This window comes from Acanthopagrus latus, chromosome 22 (assembly GCF_904848185.1).
Source record: "Acanthopagrus latus isolate v.2019 chromosome 22, fAcaLat1.1, whole genome shotgun sequence".
NCBI lineage: Eukaryota > Metazoa > Chordata > Actinopteri > Spariformes > Sparidae > Acanthopagrus > Acanthopagrus latus.
In genome coordinates, this window is record NC_051060.1 from 21,304,795 (window position 1) to 21,327,344 (window position 22,550).

General features: G+C 41.3%; 1 protein-coding gene across 2 annotated transcripts in view; it reads right to left on the reverse strand.

The window, feature by feature from the left end:
• LOC119012330 (1-phosphatidylinositol 4,5-bisphosphate phosphodiesterase beta-4-like) overlaps positions 1–22,550 on the reverse strand; it is a 63,551-nt gene that overhangs the window by 7,772 nt on the left and 33,229 nt on the right. For both annotated transcript variants that reach the window (XM_037086039.1, XM_037086040.1), the window contains 24 exons: positions 22,352–22,449; positions 16,499–16,579; positions 15,333–15,392; positions 12,375–12,518; positions 9,661–9,740; positions 9,476–9,529; positions 9,302–9,383; positions 8,495–8,595; positions 7,945–8,002; positions 6,958–7,066; positions 6,068–6,278; positions 5,808–5,901; positions 5,550–5,629; positions 5,365–5,449; positions 5,173–5,263; positions 4,959–5,069; positions 4,653–4,801; positions 4,133–4,228; positions 3,820–3,964; positions 3,597–3,681; positions 2,551–2,675; positions 1,633–1,684; positions 961–1,063; positions 526–690 (listed from right to left, as the gene is read on the reverse strand). In XM_037086039.1, the coding sequence (XP_036941934.1) occupies positions 526–690; positions 961–1,063; positions 1,633–1,684; positions 2,551–2,675; positions 3,597–3,681; positions 3,820–3,964; positions 4,133–4,228; positions 4,653–4,801; positions 4,959–5,069; positions 5,173–5,263; positions 5,365–5,449; positions 5,550–5,629; positions 5,808–5,901; positions 6,068–6,278; positions 6,958–7,066; positions 7,945–8,002; positions 8,495–8,595; positions 9,302–9,383; positions 9,476–9,529; positions 9,661–9,740; positions 12,375–12,518; positions 15,333–15,392; positions 16,499–16,579; positions 22,352–22,435 (2,445 nt within the window). In that variant the 5' untranslated portion in view covers positions 22,436–22,449. The remainder of the gene's footprint in view (positions 1–525; positions 691–960; positions 1,064–1,632; positions 1,685–2,550; positions 2,676–3,596; positions 3,682–3,819; positions 3,965–4,132; positions 4,229–4,652; positions 4,802–4,958; positions 5,070–5,172; positions 5,264–5,364; positions 5,450–5,549; positions 5,630–5,807; positions 5,902–6,067; positions 6,279–6,957; positions 7,067–7,944; positions 8,003–8,494; positions 8,596–9,301; positions 9,384–9,475; positions 9,530–9,660; positions 9,741–12,374; positions 12,519–15,332; positions 15,393–16,498; positions 16,580–22,351; positions 22,450–22,550) is intronic.

Genomic DNA, 22,550 nt, shown 5'->3' on the forward strand with positions numbered 1-22,550 from the left:
CCATCACTAATTGTTTATTTGTTCTTTTCTTCTTTCTGCCCTTTTCTTCCTCTCTGCAAACAAAGCACAGCCAAACTCGCTGCCTTGTTCCTCCCCCTCTTGTCCCACTCTCCGTTTTGGTTGGTGATTTGCAAATGGCCACCTTCATTCTTCTCTCTCTCCCACATCATTCAGTTTATTTCCTCTTTGTTGAACAGTCTCCATATTTTTAACCACCACCTCACTTTCATTACTTCTTCTTTCCTTCCACTCTCTTGACTCTTGCTTGTACTGCCGTGTTTCCCTCCATCCTTCCCTCTCTCTTTCCCTGCCATAATGACTGAACCAGTGGCTTGCATCGCCACTGAGGAAATTCCTTCCATCCCACATCATGACTGTCCTCTCTCTTTCCTCTTCCTCCAACTGTTCCAATATCACAGCTTTCATCACGATGCAGGTAGCATCCGACCTCACTCTTCCAACCTCACTGTAACCATCATCTCACCTCCCCCTAAAACCCTTTATCCCGCCCTTATCTCTCTCTACCTTTCTGAAGACGAAGGGCTCCTCATTGTAGGCTGGGTTCAGTCCGTTATTCATCACCATGCGCGTGCGGAACTCCTTCCGGATGGTGTCCGTCGGCAGGCCGTACATGTCCACTTCAACATATGTGCCGATTTTCTTGTCTGACAGGAACTGTCCGGAGAACACCTTTAGTAAAAAGGAGGAAATAATTGTGAATACTTTAAGGATTTCACGTGGCTAAAATTTAAGAAGCACCTTATTCACTGTGATTGGAGTGAATAAGGCAGTAGGTATTAAGTATAATCAAGCATCATCTACATCAATAAAGTCCCTGGAGCAGCAACACAGACCAAGTCTTAAAATGAAAGAGTATATTCATCTTACTTAATAATAGTTTTGTGCTAAAATATTGTAAATAGGATTTAACAGCATGATGTAAATGTCATATGACCTGACCTGTACGCTGCAGGTTGCAGCGATGACGCCGTCCACCGGCGTCTCTGAGAAAGGGTCAAACATCCTGTCTGACCGCCGCATGAAGTCGGGCTTCAGCAGGTACCTGACACACACACACAGTTATTGAACAATATTCAATAAACCATTTACATCTAATGTATGAATGCTGAATATATGAAACACATAATTGTAAAAAAAACCCACTATGATCTTTACAGGACATTTTTAGTTTCAATTAAACTCGTACAATGATCTTAAATAAGAAAGAAGGAAAGCTTTGTGTGTGGGAGTGTGTGTGTGTATGTGTGTTAACGGGGGGCGCCGCAGAGTGACATTAGTAATGATGGGTGTCTGCAAAAGCCCTGATCTTCCCACATATGAGATTTCCAGCATTAGCAGTAAAATCTCTGCCCTCAGGGACAGTATTAGAGCCGAGGGATGGAGACAGCGATGGAGAGCGGAAGAGATAGATGACTGCAGAGAGCCTCAGAGGCGGCGCAAGATGAGCTCGCTTCCCCAAAGCACTCATCGGCTCTCGGGGCAGACAGTAGCTCCGGTCGCCGCTGGCAAACACTAATGAGATGTGACATGCATTAATTGATGAGCTTCAGAGAGGGGCGGAGAAGGGAGGGATGGGAATGAGCTGAGGACAGGAGTGAGCGCTGTTCTCACCCGCAGGAGCCGTTGTACTCAAACTTCCCCTGGTTCAACTGCATGGCCAGATCTGAGAGAGACAATCACAGTGTTTAGGGACTGAGACACACACACATCAGGGTCACATCACTCACACACATTACATCTTTAACATTTAACTATTCAATTTGCAGATTGAGAGAGGCTTTTTAAATTTCCTGACATCTCTAGCTCCCCGCTAATCGTTTCTCCTTCCATCAGAGAAGCTCCACCTCTTGTGTGACACCCCCCCCCAGCCTTGCACATGCTTCGCTCCCAGCAGACCATATGGTCCGACCCCTTTCGCCTGTGGCCATGGGGCAGCAGCTGTTCTACAACAGGCGTCCCTCTCTACATAGAGGTGTATGCTACAGAAATGTTTGAGTGGAGCAGAAGAACCTGCTGCTGCAAAATGACCTGCTAACCACTAAGAAGGCTGGGAACTCATTTTTGTCATGTCTCCACTTAGACAAATAAAATCAATCCAATTGCATTGGAGATCTGAAAACCTTGGCCCATTACATCAGCATTACTAAGCATCACTAACAGTAAGACAGAAAACATGCTTTCTATTTGATGAACTAACCCTTTAAACTAACATTTCAACCAAGACTGAATATCTGTTAAGTCAAAATGTCTTTCTTGTTCTTGTAATACTATATTTTAATGATTTGCATGTGCTACACTGGGGTGAGTGAGGGTTTGTTGATTAGTGGGTCCATGTTCATCCAGACAACATATGCAGAAGAAACTTTAACTGTGATGAATGTGAGGTCAGATGTTCACTGCACATCTGAAGGTTATCTGAGTGCTTGTATTTATGTGTGCATGTGTGCTTTTTATATGTATTGACTGTATGTGCAGTGCTTGATTTGGGTGTGTGTGAGGTCAGAGGTCCCGTGTCGCGTGCTGTGGTACCTGGGGTCTGGAAGTTGAGCGAGACCATCTGGCAGCCTGCGTTCCAGAAGATCTGAGGCATGTAATTACTGGAGTCCACCCGGCCCCCTTTGGGGTAGATCCGGCTCATCTGACGCTTGTTGTAGCTGCACTGACGCTCAGGAATTATTTTTTTTTAAAAAGAGGGAGAGCATGTGTGCGCGGCACATGTGTGGGTATGCATCTGCGTGCTTGTGCGCGCGTGTGTCAAACAGACTGCAGGACTATTTTTAGTGTGAACAGCTTGGGTCAAGCAGTCCCAATGGAGATAGAGAGAGGCAAAGTGTATATGTGTATCAGGCCAAGTCACACAGTCCAAAGGCACACTGGCCTCTGGAGGCCTCCAGTTCTTTTCCGACAGCAGGGCGGAAACAAATATGAAAAACATCAGCTCTGACCCGCCATTCAGCTCTCATTTAGGTGACCTCGATCTATTAAGTTTAAACTCAGAGTTGATTAAAAGAAAAGGTTTATATTTTCAGTCACGTGTGGAACATTCTGAGATCTCAGTAGAGCTGATCATAATAAAACACCCAGGCAGCCGTAATTGATATTTTTACAATAAAAATGTTACAAGTGACAGTGGGAAGTGGGTCGCTCATAACCTACAGAGAATTATCACCTGAGTGTACAGATCCAACCAGCTTTATGGAGCTTTCTAACGAGTTTCAGCTAATTGTTTTAACTGTTTGGTCCACAACTTTACCCTCATCACTGTCATAGCATTGTTTTTTCAGCTGCAGCTGTTTTCAGTGAAGAAGCTCTAAAAACCTGCTCAGCACACAGTTAGCAACAAGCTGGTGAACACAGTGGAGCACTTAACAGCTAAGAAGCATAAAATGGAGCTAAAAGAGAATGGATATTTTCAAGTAGCCAAAAATACGGCTAATGTTTAAATAAGCCCAAAAAAGATCTCTTTGACACAGAATGATTATATAATAGATAGCCCACTATACCACTTCTTCTTAGCTATATTTTTTGTTTCCATGTCTTCTTAGAGCAAATTAGGCTGTGAGCTCAAAGGATACTTGACAAACTCGATGGCGTTGGTCTTCAGATAGCCCAGACCAACAGACTCGTTAAAAGACGACATGTTATGGTGGATGTTCCTTTCTGAAAGACAGGAAAAAGCGAATGTAAAGTGTTCGTAGCATTTTGGTTTTATAACATTAATATAATTTAGGACTGACTCTTAAAGTTTCACAGTATAAACAAATGAAAAAAGTTGTAAAACATGTAGTCAAAGCTCACCTTCTGCCACATCAAAACTCTGGAACTTGACGGGCTGTGCGTAGTTGACCATGGCTGAGAGATATGGGTGGATGTTAGTAGTGGCTCCTACGTAGGTGTACTGAGCTATCAGAGCCTCTTCAGAGTCTTCTGCCTCCTCCACACCCTGTACAGGACAGAAACAAACATACACAAATACTTACGTTTCACACACACTTACAACTGGACGGAAGCGATGTACTAACCCAGACATGACGTTTGGCTTTTTACTAAGAAGTGATGAGGTGTGTGTGAGTCAGAGAGAGATGCAGTGTAGTGGCAGCTGTGTACGCGCCTTCTTGTTATTGTCTTGGTCAGATGCTTCTGAGATGTCTGTGGCGTCTGTTGCCTCTGTGGCTTCGGATATCTCCGTCACTTCATCTTCAGGCACCTTGACACAAACAGACAAAACGTTCTCTCTCAGTATTTAAATCAGCACCTTAGCTTTTAAATGATGATGATTGAATCACAAGGATCCAAGGATGTCAAAAATAAGAGAACAAGTGTATCTGAAAGGTGAAAAGCTACATTAGTCATTTAAGAAAAAAAAGACATTCTACACAACTTAGTTTTAATTTAATTTGTCATTTTATCTCAGTACTGTGAGCTTTTTTGAAATGAGGCCTTTTAGTGCCGTCAGTAAGATTAGAGTGCTTCTTCTACACTCAACGTTGAAATCTATTTATTCTAAAAGGTAGATACAGTACATTCATTATTTCACTTTACCTCTGGAGTGGTTTTTCTACATTTCTTTCAGTTTACAGATATTTAACCATAAAATAAGTGGCCAAACAATCCTCAAAGTGACAACCCACCTTCTTGATACTGTTGCTGCGTTCCTCCTCTTTTTTCGAGCTAACTGTGTTGGTCTGGGAAACACTGTTGGCCTCTTTCTCGCTGGTGGCCTCTGACACGCTGCTGGGAGCTTCTGAATTCAAATCCTTCTCCTCAGTCACCTTCTCTCCTGCAGGTACAAACGCAATAACACAGACATTTATTCTGGAACACAGATTTTGCAGCTCTCAAAAATATTTGATTTGGCATTATGGTGAGGAAAACGAATCTTTTATAACTCACCATATATTTACTGTATACACTCACACTCACACACACCCACTCACTGTCGTTTAGTTGACTGTTATCTGTGTCCTCTTCATTCTCTTCTCCCATAATGATGGCAGGGGTGTTGGTCTCTCCTGCCTCCATGTGTTTCTTAAAGGCCTCTAGCTGTTCTGTATGGCACACAAACACACATACACACATCGTTAATCGCAGAAATAAAACAGTGTAATTAACAGAGATGTATTGAATCAGCAGGCTGAGTTGTGTACATACTCTGCTCAACTTCAGGTTTCAAGCGTTTGTTTTTGATGAGGATTTTAAATTTGAGGTCGTTTGGTGAGGGTAAGGGGTGCCCGGACTCGATCTGCCAAAGAGGACATGATCACGTATTTAGATGTTGATGACTGTCATCTAAATGAAATAAACTCCAAGAGACATTGTGAATCAGAAGATCAGGAGAATTACCGGGAAGTTTTCCAGAGGCTGTTTAAGGAGGAAGTCACCAAAAATCTCCTCACAATACTTGGCCATCTTGTACTGCTGGGGTTTACTGGTGATAGACACATATACACAGAATGCATCAATTACATGTATGCATTAAAAAAAGAATAGCAAAAAACATTATACATACACCTTTTGATTATACATACCTGCAATGGTTTTCAAAGGACAAAATAACAGGGTATTCTGATGTGACAAATGCTGTCTCCTTGATGGCTTGAATAACATCCTGTTGGAATAAAGGTGAGAAAAAGATGAGTATTACAAAGGGAAGAAGAAAGAAGGTGGTACATAGGTAATATCCTACTGTCAACACAAGGGGGCAGACATGCCATATGAAATAAGCTGTAAAAAGGCAGCTGTTGCAGTCAACAGTGGGACTGTCATGCTGTGTGTGGTGCTCTCACCTTGAACAGGATGTCTGTGCACATGGCCTTGCCATGAGTGATGATGGGCTCCTGATCCTCCCCTTTTCCATCCCAGCAGTCCAGCTCCACACATCTGACAGGAGGGACAGCGCACAGCATTATAATACACTTTACATGTAGGATTGAGGACAGCTTAAGCTTAGCTACATAAATATTGTCTGTGTTGTGTGTTTGCATAATGACTGTATACACCTCCACGTGTATCCACCATCCTAAAAGACCATGACACACTCACTTACCTGCACCCAGACAGCAGCACCTGGCGGTACATCTCTACTGAAGACTTCCCTCCAAACTGTCGCCCTGTCAGGTAAGTGTTGTGGGAGGAGCTGATGAAGTAGTGGGCCAGCGGCTGGTCCATCTCCTGGTACAGCTCCAGCCGGTCCAAGAAAACTGGAGCATTTTCGTCTGACATCAGGTACCGGCAGAACCCATCACTGGACATGTGACCTGAGGTAGAAGTCATTAAGATTGAGGTAAATAATATTTCTTTAGTATATTAACATAATGGCAGAATGATGAGAGGTGGTTACAGTTGACTTCCTGGAAAAGAGCATTTATTATTTCAAATGCAAAGAAGATTTATATAAGCCTGCCACACAATCAAATCATTTGTATTCATGAATTTCTGTGAAGTTTAAACAAGACAGTGCAGATATTTGCTTGTGTTTAGACATTTTCACAATTTTTAGTTCCAGACAGGAGATAAGAGCTACAGGAGGCTTATCAATTATTAAATTAACTCACATATGATATTACATTTCAAGCATTTGATTGGTCTACCTGTCAGGCATCTAAAATGGCAACATATGCCGAGTCCAGTCAGTAGAAAAACAGACATTGTTAGGTTCCATTTTAGTGATGATTCAACTTTGTGAAAAGGATGTTAAGTAGCTTTAACCTTTTGATATTGCTTCGGATCTACCAAAAAAAGTAGCACTACCCATTAACTTTTCATCCATCATGATGGTAGGAACAGGGGGAGTGAGACAGGCTGAAAAAAATTCAAGTATTACAACTGTATGTTGGCAGAGAAAAGTGCCAGTAACCTCATGTAACATGCTGTAGTTCCACAGCTACACAGGCAGATGGCAGTGCAACCTAAAATATCGCTCTTCCTCGCTTTTACCTTTCTTCTTCAGCTCGTCGTCTCTCTCATATTTCTCGATGATCTGCATGGCTCTCTTGGGGTCGTAGAACGGGAAGAGGATCTCATTCAACCGAGGGTCACGTTGATTCTGAGGAGCACACATGCACACACACACACATTGATCTACGCACAATATCTACACATATACTTATTTTCTAACTAAATGGATCTAGTATGAAAATCATGTTACACTGACACACGGGACAGGGACCAACGTAATGCAACATGGGGGAAAGTACCAACAGTGCTCAGATCAACAATTGTCATTTCCTTAAATCAAATGGTTGGTAATCGTGGTCCTGAATAGAGAGCACTCAGGTGTGAACAGGATGTGACAAACAAGATTAAGTTCTAAGATGTTCACATAAAACTGTGAGCCACACTAATGGGTGCGGTGGTTAGGTGTTTGCTCAAAAGCAAGGACGTGTTGGAGAGGATCACATCAGCTCTACTTGAACAAAACAACAGCACCACATCATGTTTGCAACGCCCCTGACCACTCACAAAGCCAGGCAGGAATTAATTTAACCAAAGCGTGATGGAGCAGCACACATGCATTGAGCAGGTATCCAGCCACACAGGGAAGCACGGCCACAGAAAACCGACATCAGGAAGCAAGATGAGCCGAGCAGGAAACGACAGGACGGAAACCTCTACCCTCCCGTTGCCATGGCAACACCAATCAGACACGGGAAGGCAAGCCACGGCGGGGAGAGCACGGGGAATGGGATGAGGGCGGGAATGCAGAATAGGGGAGATGGTTGAAGTTGCTCTCGCAGGCGGAACTGGAAGTGAAATACTTGTGGTTGCCTCATTAAAAGAGTTTCAACGAGTGCAGTCCCGGCCGGAGGGCAACTTCTACCCAGAGTGGGACGACAAGAGGGAGGGTGAGGAGAGGGGAGCCGCAGAGAGGGGGCACGAGCAAGCAAAATACACAGAGAAGTTAATGAATGATAAAGAGCTTACTTCATTCAGAAAGCTGACTAACTGGTCTACAGTTAAATAATCAGTTTTGTTCCCATTGCTGCAAAGGAATTAATTAGAAAAAAAAAACAAAATGTTAAGCTCCTTAACAAAAAGACACCTCACAGTCATTCACAAAGTCAGTTAAAATTAGAAAGCAGTCTTTAAAAAAAGAGGATCATACTGAAATGGTACACTTTTAGTGATAACATGTTAATCATCACTCATAATTAATACTGAACTGTGGAAGCAGGTTAGGCTGTCCAGACATAGTTAGTGCAGCAGGCGCAGAAATATTTTATCCTGATTATTTCTAACAAGATGCAGTAGCTCACACAGGGGGAATATTTTAACAGAAGATATCATTGTTCTATTTAGGGACAGGGTAACATAGGTGTAATATAAAGCAAGAGGGGTTTTGTTAAGTTGTTTAAGTGGAGGATTTATCATCTTCTATTATTCATTTTTTAGGTAAAAAAACAAGGAAACAATCACAAAGAAGGGGGCAGGCAGGTTCCTCTATATATATATAAAATAAGAATATGTGACTCACATCTTCTTGAAGAGTTCCTCTATGTCTGTGCGAGGGCAGATCTTCTGTGTGAGCGCGTAGAAAATGTCAAATGTAAAATCTGATGGTTCGATCTCGTCATTCTGCGGAAGATAAACAAACACGCCATTTGTTAACATGAGCAGCGTTGAGCAAGGTCACACTCCTGTCACACAAACGGTCCCAAACTCTGATAGTAGATTATTTTAAAAATCAGGACCCTTTACAGCTAACATAATGTAAATCTAGATTATTTCAGGTTAAAAAAAGAATGGAAAATTACTCATCCCTTCATTACATCCTGGATACATTGTAGTGCAAGTTGTTTGGAAGTGTGTGGCTGTTGGCTCATGGTGTAACACTTTGTTAATGATTTCTTGTGATCATAATTCACTCGCAGATATTTCCAACAACTTACTGAATGCTTCGACTCAGTGTTATGTATCAGAATTGTTGCTGATTTGGCAGACTTTTAGACTTGTTTTTTCACACCCACTGGGCACAATTTGCATAAAAATGTAATTTTATACAGTGGAATCTGTACAGATTTATTCATAAAACTCCTTCAAATATTCATATGAACTGGCACCAAAAGTGCCAGGAGCTGCATCTGAATTGCCAGTTACATTAGCTGGGTGCTCCAAACACAGTGGGTGAGCGCTGTTAACTTTCAGAGACGTTAACGACACTAGCATTCAGTTCACCATTCACCAAGAACCAGCAGAAAAGTCAAAGTGAGGGTTTTAAACCTCCATATTAAAGTGTCACGTATGATCCATCTGACCAATACAGTCTACAGCGCTGTCTGACCTTTCCACTGGGAAGGCCAAGATCCTTTAAAGACTGGAAGATCCCCTTCTCTGTCTTGCCTGATGCAAATGTGCGAGTGATGCTATGAAAGAGAGAAAGCAGGTTGGGTGAGACAAACTGGAGTGAAATGGGATGGCATTAGGGTGACTAAATATCCCATCAGATTCCTCTCACCCTCTAACAGGAATCTTCCCATTCACATTGGTCAGGAAGCACGTTCTCATCCAACTGAACAAGAGAAGGAAATAAAAACACAGACATAAGCACAGATTGGAGAAAGGCCTGATTTCTTGCCCGAGTTATATGACATACATTTTGTTTAGAGCACAAAATCTAGGTAATAAAAGCTGTGCACTTACTGTTTCTTGAGGCAGGTCATCGGACAGACGTTGTTGGCCTTGAAGTTGTGAATCACCGACCTCAAACCCTCGATCCATTTCTGCAGACAGACAGGCACACACACTCAGGACACACTGACCAAACCAAAGCCCACATACAGTTTACAGTACAAAGCAGCTGAGAGGGTTTTCTCCAGTGTGCATTGAGTTTAGAAGCCAAGTGTCTTAGGGGAAATAAACTCAAGCAAATTAATTGCCTCTTAATTTTCTCTCTCACACACACACACACACACACAAAGGTGACTGAGTTGACGGGACACACAGATGTGAAAACATACACACAGTGAGCTGCTGCAAGTAAACAAATAGAGAAGACCTTGCAACTATAATACTAACAATAATATACTCAACATTTTTGATTCATTTTGAGAGGGGAGAAATAACAAGAATAGATGTGTTTTAAACTGTGGAGGAGGAGGCCAAGTACCTGCATCATTGTGTGTTTGTGTTTTGAGCCATCAGGCCTCCCTGCTCAAGGCTGTTCCATGAATATCATTGGTGGCCCTGTGGCAGCGAGCTCTCTGGAGCGCAAACATCATTTATAAACACCCATCGCCACAAAAACACCCCCTCATGGGAAATGCATCAACACCAACACTGTGGTGGCAAATAACAGATCTCCGCTGGCACAAGACACACATGTGTTCACTCTGGTTGGAACCCGGTTTTTATCTTGAATTCTGGGGACACAATATTCAATATTTTCATCAGGGCTGGCGGTGTACTGTGACTTTAAATCATTCTAGTAGTGTTACATCACTGCCGTTGGGCTCTTTTGACTAACAGTGCCCATAGACACACATTGTGGATGACATAAGTCTACGTAAATTCATATCAAAAAATACTTGTATGGTGTTTATTCTGGATTGACAGCCCTGAGGTTATGAAAACTTACTTCACCTTGGCCCTGTGCTTTCATTTAGTGCTCAGCCTTTGGGCCGAACTGGATTTGTAGAATAGAACATAATGGACTTTGACTGTTTTTGTCTCCACAGGTTTTCTGCGATGTAAAGCTTCCTGTGATCTAAGACAGTCGTCCTAACCTTCGCCACAAGGTCAAAGGCTGCTGATATTCAGCAGTTCTGTATCCACTGATTGTTGTTGTTTATTTTCTTGATTAACAGATTAGTTGTTTGGTCTATAAAATGTCAAAAAAAAAGGTAAAAAATGTCGATCAGTGCTTCCCAAAGCCCAAGACGACAACCTCAAATGGCTTGTTTTGTCCACAATGAAAATATTCACATTTAAGGAGCTGGAATTAAAATAAATAATGAATTCAATTAATAGTATTGGCTGTATAGTCTAATCTATTAGAAACCTTCAAATGAACCACACTGTTGCTGTCCCTGTAGCTTATTTGAGTCAAACCCACACACACACATACCATCCTGCTGCTGTAAATACTTACCAGCATGCCAAATGTGTACTAATCTCCAGCTAAAAATAGTCCCCAGCAAATGAGTACTGTATTATCAAAACTACAGCACCCAGCTGTCGCAGTAAATTACTTAGCTTTGTTTGATAAGTGAAAATACACATTTGTGACTCATTTTAAAAAGTTTAAATCTTTTAATAGGGACAAATGGGTTTTAAGTAGAGTGCAGGGAAGTCGGAAAGACTTACGCTGACAAACTCCGGATGATTTGATTTGTTTTTATAGGATTTATGGAAAACAAAAAGTACAGAATAATGCCAACCTTTTTCTGTTGAATAAAACAAACACTGGCTTAAATCTTTTAAACATTTCCAGTGTGCCACCACTGACAATGCATTGTTTCAGTTCACTTGAGTAGTGTCATTCTTCAATTCTGGATCAATTCAGCTCAGGAAAACTGAAGTCTAATCTACACAGTTGTGTGTTTTGGGCTACAGAGGGTGTGTTCAGTGTTTGGAGGTTTGCCAGCAGGGGTCAGCAATAATAATGTGTGCAGATTAAAAGAGAGAGAGGGAGACGGAGGGAGGGAGAGAGGGTCATCTGTCTGAGCCCAAAACAAAACTGAAATGATGAGTGAGGAAGAGGGAGAGAGACAGCGATAAAGAGAAAGGTGCAGAGGTGTTTCTCTACTCAATAAGGCAGTCTGATTTTTCACAGAGCTTTTTCCTCGATGAGTGGGAAGAAAAAAACAGAGAGAGAAGAGAGAGAGTAGACAAAAAGGATCAAAATAATAACAGCAAAGGCAGAAGTGCAGGAGGGACAGAGAGAGATAGAGTTTGGGTGAGACAGGGAGGAATGAGTCATTCCAAATGTGTCAATTTTTCAGAGTGAACCGAAGCCAGATCTGCCTTGTGTAGGAGTTGGCATATGAACCATTCACCTGGCAATTTGCTTTTGCTCCGTCACTGAAAGGGTTATGAATACAACTGAAAATGTTGAGATATGAGTGTGTTGAGCAACTTGGGTGTTAAATATACTAATGTTACTTGATCTTGATCCAATAAACCTAGAGAGGGGTTGCCTGTAAAAGTATTTTTGCAACCTTGCTCTGTGTACCTTTTCCGGAGATTGACCTCGAAACAACAAAAACAAAAATTGTTTTTAAAGTATACAGAACTGCACTGACTTGAATATGGCAAAACATCAAACTCATTTTCGACTGAGGATGTGACATCTCACATCCTCAGTCAGAAGTGCCAAAGCAGCAAGCTGTGGAGAGACAGTGCGTCTGTGTATCTACCCTTGCTGTGTCCGGGTTCTCCGCCACCATGAACATGAAGTTGAGGTTGACAAGGTCTGTGCCGCTGCAGATGCAGATGATGCAGCCTTCCAAGTCTGCCTCTGTCTTTCCGATGGCCTCGAATGATGACAAGATCTTGGGGTCCTGAGAGAGATAGAAAGCAGACAGGCAAAAAGGGATGAAGACAGAAACAGGCAGAGAAATGCTGTCCAGATGTCAAATAATAATAAATTTAGGGAGTGAGAAGAAATGAAAAAAATCTAGGGAGGTTTTTTTTTATCGCCTACTCCGGTATTGTTGCAGTAAATGATCAGTGACAGGGTAATACAATGTGAGAGGAGCTTAGAAGGGTGTTGAAATGTTTATTGCTGTTGTGGAAAAAGCCTTAGGAGGCTGAAGTATGATATACTGTATGTATGATGCATAGGACACTTAAGGCGCCATGTCAGACGAAGAGGGATACAGAAGATATCTGTCTTGGAGGAATTACAGTACTGAAATCAAAAGAAATCGTAGCAGCTTCGAGACTTCTACTGAATCAAGAATCAGATGTGTTCAACAGTATAAAAAGCAACACTTCAGACACCACTTTACTGAAGAAGGTCAGAGAAGGTTAGCAGAGATAGCTGTCAGTGAGGTTCACATTTCAGTCTAGTGGTGAGTATCAATGTGTAACGTCCATTAATTCAAATGTGAATGTATGATGTTAACTAGGCAATTAAACTAGGTAATAAACACTGTGCTTGTGTAGTTCTTTAGTGTCTTTGATGCTTCTTTGTCAGTAAATTAACAACCAATATACAAATGTAAGCAACAGCATATTGAGCTGTACATATTTGAGCAAAATAAGAGAAATAGGACAATAGGACAAAATTAAAGTCTTGGGTGCCCAAAATGACTCATCACAACTTAAATCAAATTTGCATGCAGGTCATGCTTGATATAACCGGCTAATAACGTTAGTGATCAGAGAAAAATAAAAGTGAGTTAGTCATGGGTTTTGCTTCATTTTTCCTCCCCTTACTTTCCATCAATATTCTTTTAATAACATTAGCTCATTTTAGTTATTGACAAATAAGAAAACCAGCATCATATGCTTAAAAAGTGTTGGGCTCATATTTGTGTTTTAGAAATGTATAATTCAGGGCAAAATGAATATGATACAAAAATGCTTAAAAAAAGGATTCTACTAATTACACCAATGTGAACTTTAGAAGACATTAGATATGACATTTCTGAATTTAAAGACCTGCAAAAATCTCTGCAGAATAATCATTGGTCCTCATCACAGTTCAACCAGACATGAGTGAAAATCCATGAAAACATCCTCCCACTTTCAAAAACACAACATGACCTCTCCCTCTCCTCTTTTCTTCTTAGATTACAGTGTGACATCACCGTCACTATGGAAGACGGTAATGCACCTTTTTTTTCATATGACTCAATTAACACTAACAGGCAACAGGCTGGGCCATTTTAAAAACCCCAGCCGGTGAGCCACTGATGCAATTCATCTATTCTCACTCATTGGATTATCTGAAACAGCTCTCAGGGCTTGTATAACCACGTTAGCCTCTGAGGAGAAGCCCTGCTATCACTTGTCCTTAGTCTGCTTCTTACTGAGCGGTATAGATTCTTTGAACAAGCAGGAAGAGCTGTGTACGTGCCGGTACACATGTAAACACAGTGCACACACAGGAGCTAGCAAACAGACCACCTCCGGCTGTCAACAATACGCACACATAACCTAGTCATGGTTATTCACACAGTAAACACCAGTGTCTCCTGTCAGGCTTTTGACTTTTAACAGTTTGACAGGTTTGCATCCTAATTAGATGCACACGTGTATTCTCATGACATCTTTTATAATTCATCCAGTCTGCATGATGCCAGATACTACAACATAATGTCTCACTGTCATAGCTTAACTGCATGAATCAATATTTAATATACAGAAGAACCATACAGCTCTGAGTTTATGTGTATCTGGCACCATATCGCCTAAATAAATAACTGAGCTGCACTGAAAACACAGAATAAGGCTGCTGGTCAGCTTCTCCAAAAGGTAAATGTCAATATTGGCTTCTCCAGAAGTTTTGACGAGTTTTGATTAGCCTGTCAGTCAGAATATTTTGGTGTTCATGTTGTTCCCCATCGTCACTGTCATTGCTATATGACCTGGCAAGTTAGAGGCAGTTATTTTGAATTTAGGACAAGGTCTGTGCCATCCGAACTTAGGATTCCTATCTGAGGGAATACTTCAGCTAGGACAGAACTGTAATAGCTGAATTCCTATCCTTTAATAAGACTTAATGTTTCTGTAATACCCAAAATCTAAAATCCCCCCCCCCCCCCCCAAAAAAAATCCTCAAATTAGATAAGAGAGGATTTTATATTAAGGACATTTCTGTAATGAGTCCCCAGTTACCTATTACAGAATAAGGAAAAGTCCTTGAGAGAGCGACAGAACGTCTTATACCTGTTAGCTCTTGATCCCATAGTGTGAACTCCTTAAAACCAGTCGTTGTCTGACAGCCCATCATAATAAGACTGGAAGCACAGTTTGCCATTATTCCTCTCTGGGTCATAAGCCACAAACCAGGGCTAAAAGACAAAAGTTTCAGATACAACCTGCAGCTACACCCAGCCAGGCTTGTATAAATATTGATGAGTTAAATATTTCATGTTTATGTTCTGCAAGTGCCCCTGGTGAATCTGGTAGTTGAGAGAGAAGCTCAACAGTGAGAGCTCAACTGAGAGTCCCAGATCACTCAGTCGATCGATAGAATAGACTTGGCTAATTACAGCATGAGTAACGTGTCTGACGTGGCAGTCTCATCAGATTTTACCCGGAGTGTCTCTGTGGGAGTAAGAGACTGAATGCTGCGGGGGTGGGCGGACAAGCGTGAACGTTGTGGAAACAGAGAGTGAGGAAATTGTCTTTTTCTGAGGCCTCACCTTTGGGACGGCACCAACACGGATACTGTTGATGAGGGAACACTCGAGAACCTGGCCTTCCTGCAGGAGTGACACACAGAAAGATGAGGAGAGGGAAGCAGAAGGAACAAAGTGACACAGAGACAATGAGAGACGAGGGAAAAGACTAAGAAAACAAGAGAGAACACTTTGTTTGTGATCTCTGACGAGGTTGCGGTGCATCTGACGACAGTTATTAACGTGAGTCATGAGAAACACCACGTCTTTCTCATAATCAGGTTTCTACCTATAACAGTTCCTCCTTTGTTTATTGCTGTCGGATTAGCTTTTATGACACCAATTGGTTCAATTTCGGAGTTTAATTTAAAAAGACAGGGACAAATAGAGAGTCTCCAACCCCCAACAACATCACACAATATAACAGGAATTTATAACGGACAGGCAGACTTTGGTTATCAATACAATACTGGCATTCACTAAAATCAACAGGTCAAAATTAGGGATTTGTTGCTAGTCTAACTGTAAAATCAACCATATGTCTCTTTAATTGCATTTGCAGAGGTTTCTAAAGGTTTTAAACTTTCCACAATATATATCAGCTCAATCAAGATTCAGAGAGCCCTAAATCTTATTGTAGCTAAAGAATATTAAATCATCCATCTTTGCTCACCACATCTTAACCCTTCTTAATCTCGGGAGTGCATTAACTACAAGTTAGGAACTTAAAATCAAAAATGTGAAAATATTGGTTATCTTACCACAAGAAGCAGGTAATTATCGGTATCAGTTGAAAAAAAAGCTCCACATCAAGCATCTCTAGAATTTTATTTTGGGGGTCTTGATTGTCAGTTCTTATGTTTTTTTTCCATCCAATATCTTACACTCGTCTTCTCTCATGATGATGCAATATTGCTGAAATTTCTGCATATAGTAACAGACTATTTGATGTGTAGAAACTTCGCCTGCTACATCCCCAGGCTGCTGCATTAAATAAGAACAAGTGTCCTTAATTTCACTTGGAACACTAGTTCATGTTTACAGTGCCATGATGATGATTCTGTGCACTAAGCTATACTCTTCTAAAAGTGTTACAGGTTTCCAGGGACTAAGGAAGGTTTGTGTCAGAAAAATAGCATTTCTGCAAACACTGCAACTCTGATCTAAAAATGAAGAAGTGGGGGTCATACCTTTCCTTCACTCTTCCAGGTGATGTAAAAGCCAAACTCGTCCACCTGCATCTGACAGTTGGGCTCAAAGATATACGGGTCCTGCAGAGGGGGAGAAACATTTTTCTTAATAAGAGGTGTCATCAATCACATGGTTTTATTTGACATGGGAAGACATAAAAAAGCCAACCACTTAAACATACATGGGGCTTGCACGACCAGACAAACAGATGTAGCTCTAATTCATTTTCTAAGATGTACCTGTCGGCCTAAGGACACACACACGTAAGCACATAAACCATACACACTAAGTATGGGCAAATGCATTCAGTATGTTCACTCATACACATATCGCGTGCAAAGGAGAAGAAACCGATTACTAAGGCAAACGCAAAGTGAGATAAATGTGACTGCCATGAACTGTTAAACGCAAACATCATCCGGCTGTGCATTAGTGACGAGGGACAACATTGTGTGCTACTGTGAGGCTACAGCACACACATATGCTAATGTTCCATATATCAGTTTAGGTGTGACATGCAGCAACTCATATTCAGTTCAACAGGGGTGTCGGAGCAGAAAATCTACCAACATTAGGCCCTTATCTTACCCAAACATTTTTCACTGAATTCGGTCAGCTGCTAGAAGCTGTGATTGCGCTGATGAATGACTGTGACAAAGTGTGTCTGTGTGTGTGTGAGTGTGTTTTGTTTTTTTTTTCATCCCACTCAAATCGTACATCTGAGAAGGATAAAGCATAGGAGAGAAAAAATAGAATAGCAGATGGCTTCTGGGTCACTCCAACTCTAATATAAACAAAAGGGAACACACACACACACACACACACACACACACACACACACACACACACACACACACACACACACAATGTATTATTTCTGGATGTTGCTTCCACGATGCAAAATAGGACAGAGCTAGCGTCATTTGGCTATATCGCGTCATCCGAAACCATAAAAACCAATTGAACAATCCTTTTTCCATTTAGGAAACAGTAAGACTGCTGTAAGAGCAGTTAAAAGCTTGACTCTCTTTCATCTGCATTTGGACTGACAGAGGTTTCAGTTGCACACAGTGAAGCCGACTCTATGAAAGCGATGGCCCCAAATGAGCCCTGACTGTAAAGGACATCCACCAGGCTAGTCTTACACTATCAGACGGCCTGTGCTTGTAAAGTTAAAAGGTTTATGGGAACACTCAGTCCTTCCTTCATCAAAGGAACAATTAGCTGAGGGTCCAACCATCTCTGGGCGGATGTGGATGGATGGCGACCATTGGTTACGGCAGTCCAGCCCCCATTCAACATGTGCACATTCTTTCTAAAGTGCCTGGGACAGTGCAGCTCAGCATGTGTGTGTGTGTGTGTTCATCCATTGCTTGTCCCCTTCATCACAACAATCTTTGAAACAATTAGCATTTAATGTGTTAAAGATTTATGTTACAATGTCTGCATTAACTATCAATCTAACGTGACCTTAACACATACACAGAAACTCATTTCCATCTGCATGACTAATCATCATCAAGGTGATGTAACACATATCCAAACCAAGTAATTCACACAAACATGGGCACACAAACACACACACACACACACACACACACACACACACACACACTGATCCATAAACATGCCCTCAAGCATTTAACAAGTGAAATCAACATGAGCCATTTGCTGGGTGATGTAAACAAGAAGTGCTGCATGACATGCCCAACCCCCCAGGACAATCACCACACTTCGAAGTTAATTTGACATTGTGGTCAAACTGTGTAATTACAGTATCACGTGAAGCACCGGGGCCAAAAACAATTTCCCCGTAACTAATATCGTAAAATAGGTGGGTGAGCATGACATCCTCTGCAAAATGACTTGTTATAATAAGAATTAAATCACTTCAATCCAAGAACAAATGGGAGGTGTAGAGGAGTCAGTTATTTTATCCCAATTCAAGTTAGCTGAGGGCTAAATCAGTTATTCATCAAATTTTTTACCTGTGAAGTCAAACTTTTTTGTCTTCATGCACCACACACATCCAGAGTCTGGCCACTCGAGCTGCATTCCAAGTTGCCTACTTTTACTTTTACTTCATATTATAGAACCAAATTGTGTTTGTTTACAATAACTTCCATGTGGAAATCCTCTCATTTATCTAAAAATGCTTTCATACCTCAATAATAACAACACTTTCATTCACAAAAGTTAGTAGACTAATTCACCTGAGCTGGTGCAAAAACCAATATATACTGTACAATGACAGTACGCACTGCAGCTGTCCAACAAAGTGCACACAGTATGCCCAAGATTGAGAGAATATACTTCATCATAACACTGTGCTTGTCTGTGCTCATACATCTGTTACAGTCCATAATGGGAAATCTCAAATAGAAATAAAAGGTATGCGCTCTAGAATGCAGCTTGAATGAGCCTTCATCTGTCTGTGCTCTCTCGCCCGCTCAGTCCATGTGGTGTATCTTCTGTTGTGCAGCAGACTGTGGGTCAGAAGAGCCAGAGAAGCATGCTGGCTGGCACACTGCAAAAATGCGACCAGATGCAGAATGACATCTTGGTATTTTTGGCATACTGCACTTGACATAGTATGTATTGGGACTTGTTAAATCTTTTTCTGGTATACTAAATAGTATGGTAGCGTGGGTACTGGTATGGATTGTCTGTCTCCTTCTGACCGCCTGGTGCTCAGCAGTGAAAGACTTACAGAATAAAGCCCCATAGATAATGACAGATAATGCAAACATGCAAGGTAATTACCCTCACCTTCTCCTTCACTTATTTTCTTATTTTAGTCGCGTCTGATATGCCTTCAATGCTAAATTTTCTTTTTTATGCCCACACACTGCATGTATAATAGGCTTATGCTGCCTCTCAGTCAACTTCAAAGTATTACCATTTTCTAATCTTTATGTGAACAGCAAGCAGGTACAGCTATATTCTCCAGTTAAGTCTATTTCATGGATTTTTTTGGTATTTTCCCATCAGTCTAATCCAACAAACCATTATTATGAACTGATTACTGATCCGGAGTAGGAGTTATAAAATTGGAATGAGTTATCAAGCAAGCGACAGAAACAAGTGTTTTTTCTTGTTTCAGGGTCTCACGATTGTGACCTCTTTCTATCAGCCTCCACAACCGTCTGTCAATATGAGGCTGTTCACTCCCCATGGAAACCAAACATTAGTCAGATCTTAAGTGATTGATTTCCAATCAGTGAGACAATGAATGAAACACACATACACACACAGAGGAAGCCCTTTGGCTGTTTGCATGAATGATGACTGAGGATCTCATTGACAGCTGACCTTCCTGCCTCTGTGCTCGTCAGAGAGGGGAAACTCATCTAAAACATCTCACTCCCAAGACAAAAACTGATGAATTATTGGAAATCTATAGAGCATTTAAAGCATCCTCCAGTTAAGCAGAAGGTTATGACAGACAACAGTATGAGTCAGATAACAAGTGAGGTACGGGCAAAACTAGAAAGACACATGAACACAGTGCAAGATCTAAAAATCTTACCATGAAAATATATAGTCAAAATATCTTATTACATTTAGAAATAAGACACAAACACCCTTTAAAGCATTGTACAGCACGGACAACTATGTAGGAACACGTACATATAAACACACACCTGCACACAATCCGTCTCTACCATCTGTCACTCAGTGGGGTTTCAGCGCGTGTACAATGTTTTGTGGAAAATATCCATGCTGTTTTGGTATATTTTTGTACCCGTGTGTGTGTGTGTGTTTGTGCCATTGCTCGTGTGAGAGGGAGTGATAAAGAGCATGTCTATGTCTGTGAGGGGAACTCAGTTTACGTCATTTAAATTGAAGCAGATGTCCCCTGGAGGCTTTGTATTCACCAGGCAACAGAGTAACTATTCACGTACTCGCATACAGACACAGAGAATGAAACATAGTATTTTGTAAGTGGAAGATATGACTACACCATGTTCACAATAATGACACACTTTGTTACTGAATGAGGGAATTTGCCATAAGTTTTTGTCACTATTTCAGTCATTTTTTTGAGCAATCACAGTTGCTGGTTCCAACATTTTAAATGTAGGGATTTCCTGCTTTTTTTTCGTCTGTGATTGTTTGTGACAGTAAATGAGGAGTCTTCAGGTTTTGGAACGATCGAGGACAAAACCATGAGAAAAATTAAGACATCACTTTGATGAGCATTAATCATGAAAAAAATTAGCTAATCACTTGCTAATGAATATAATCATTAGTTGCAGTCCTCAGCTTCAGATAAAAGAAAATACGATATCAGTAAGGACTCGTCAGTTGAAAAGTCGCACACTCCAGCTGACATTCTACATTCTAACCTTTAAGGTGACTGACACAGGTCGACCTTATTAGGATTCAGGCCAGTTCTAACCCCGTCCAGCCTGAGCCTGGCTTGTATTCACAGCAGCAACACACTGAGGACTTTCTTCAGTAGCATGCCGGCCCAGTTTCATGGCTCACTTTGACATGGCTGTGGATTCTGATGATGCTTTTCCCAACGCGCTTTCAAGTTTTCTTCCCTTGCCTAAGAGGGATCCTCCTCCCCCCGTTGATGCCCACATAAATGGAGAGGACTGAGGGGATTTCCTAATGTGTGCAAAGGGTGTGTGTGTGTGTATGTGTGTGTGTGCATGCGCGTGTGTGTGACACACTTTGCCTTTGCTCTGCAAATGTCCTAGCTAAGTGTCCTGATTAAGTTAGTCAGAGGAAACGTGGGCAAAAAGACAGGAAGACTTACAAAGGGTCATAGAGATACAGATACATAGATGCACACAAAGCAAGATAAATATTTGGTGACACTAATGTTATTGGTAAATAATTGTGTCAGTTTTTAATTATATTAACATTGGATGGACAGGAAATACAGTCTTGTGGCAATAAGTGACAAATAATTTAATATTTTGTTGTAGTGTTTTGTCTTCTGTAAAGCACTTAGTAACTGTATTTTGCATCCTGATGCACACAGAACCAATTTTAATTTTGTGACACTGGTATTAAATATTCAAACAACAGTGGCACTGTGAGCACCTCAGGATTTGTACCACTTCTTGCTCTCCAGAACTTTATAATTCCATATTTTCAACTGATTTCGATCATAGTACCCAACTCTACTTCCACTTATCATAAATCAATAGGCCAGTGAAGAATATTATTAATGGTCTATGTAAAAACAAAGAAGCCCCTTGAGGCAGATTCATGATGCCAGGCTGTCTAAATAAAAACTAACTTGACTCGAACACGTTTACACACTCTCGGTGGATGCGTTGCAGACAAGTAGTCGCCATGCCGAAGCTTCTTAATGAGGCTGATCGATGTGGCCTGCCTACAGCCAGAGCTCTGATTACCACAATGACGTGTTAGGTTATAAAGGAGACGCCTCTGCTACGTTATGTGTGTGTGTGTGTGTGTGCGCGCGTGTGTGCGCGCGTGTGTGCGTGCGTGCGTGTGTGTGTGTGTGTGTGTGTGTTAGAGCGAGAGAGCGAGAGAGCGAGTGCACGCTAATGACTGACCCGGGAATGGTCATTAAGGTTGAAAGATGATAATGGGACAGGGCAAATAACCTATGTCAGTATCAACAAGGTTATTGACAAACTCATGCAGCTTGTATCACAGGCTAAACCTTCATTTGCTCATCGAGGATATTGAACTTAAATGTTAACTTCATCAAAGAGTGTCATGATGGATCATGAAGCTGTCATAAACAGGTTAAGGGGCTGTTTATTTTTACATTTGGAGCGATTCTATTTTTATTCATTTATCATGCTTTATAGAAACTGCCAAGAAAGCATCTCCAGACATCCAAGAAAATGCGTCATTTTTACCTCATCAAACCTGTCGAAGGAGGCACCTTCCTGCATGAACTCTGGCAGGTGCTTCTGCCAGTTAAATTCGTAGGACTTCGTCATGGCTGCTCACAAACCTGAAGACAAACAGACGGATAGAGAGAACGTGTTAGCACAAAATCTATAACAGCCCTTGGAGGTTTCAAGGACACAACTTGTGCAACATGAACAACACAAT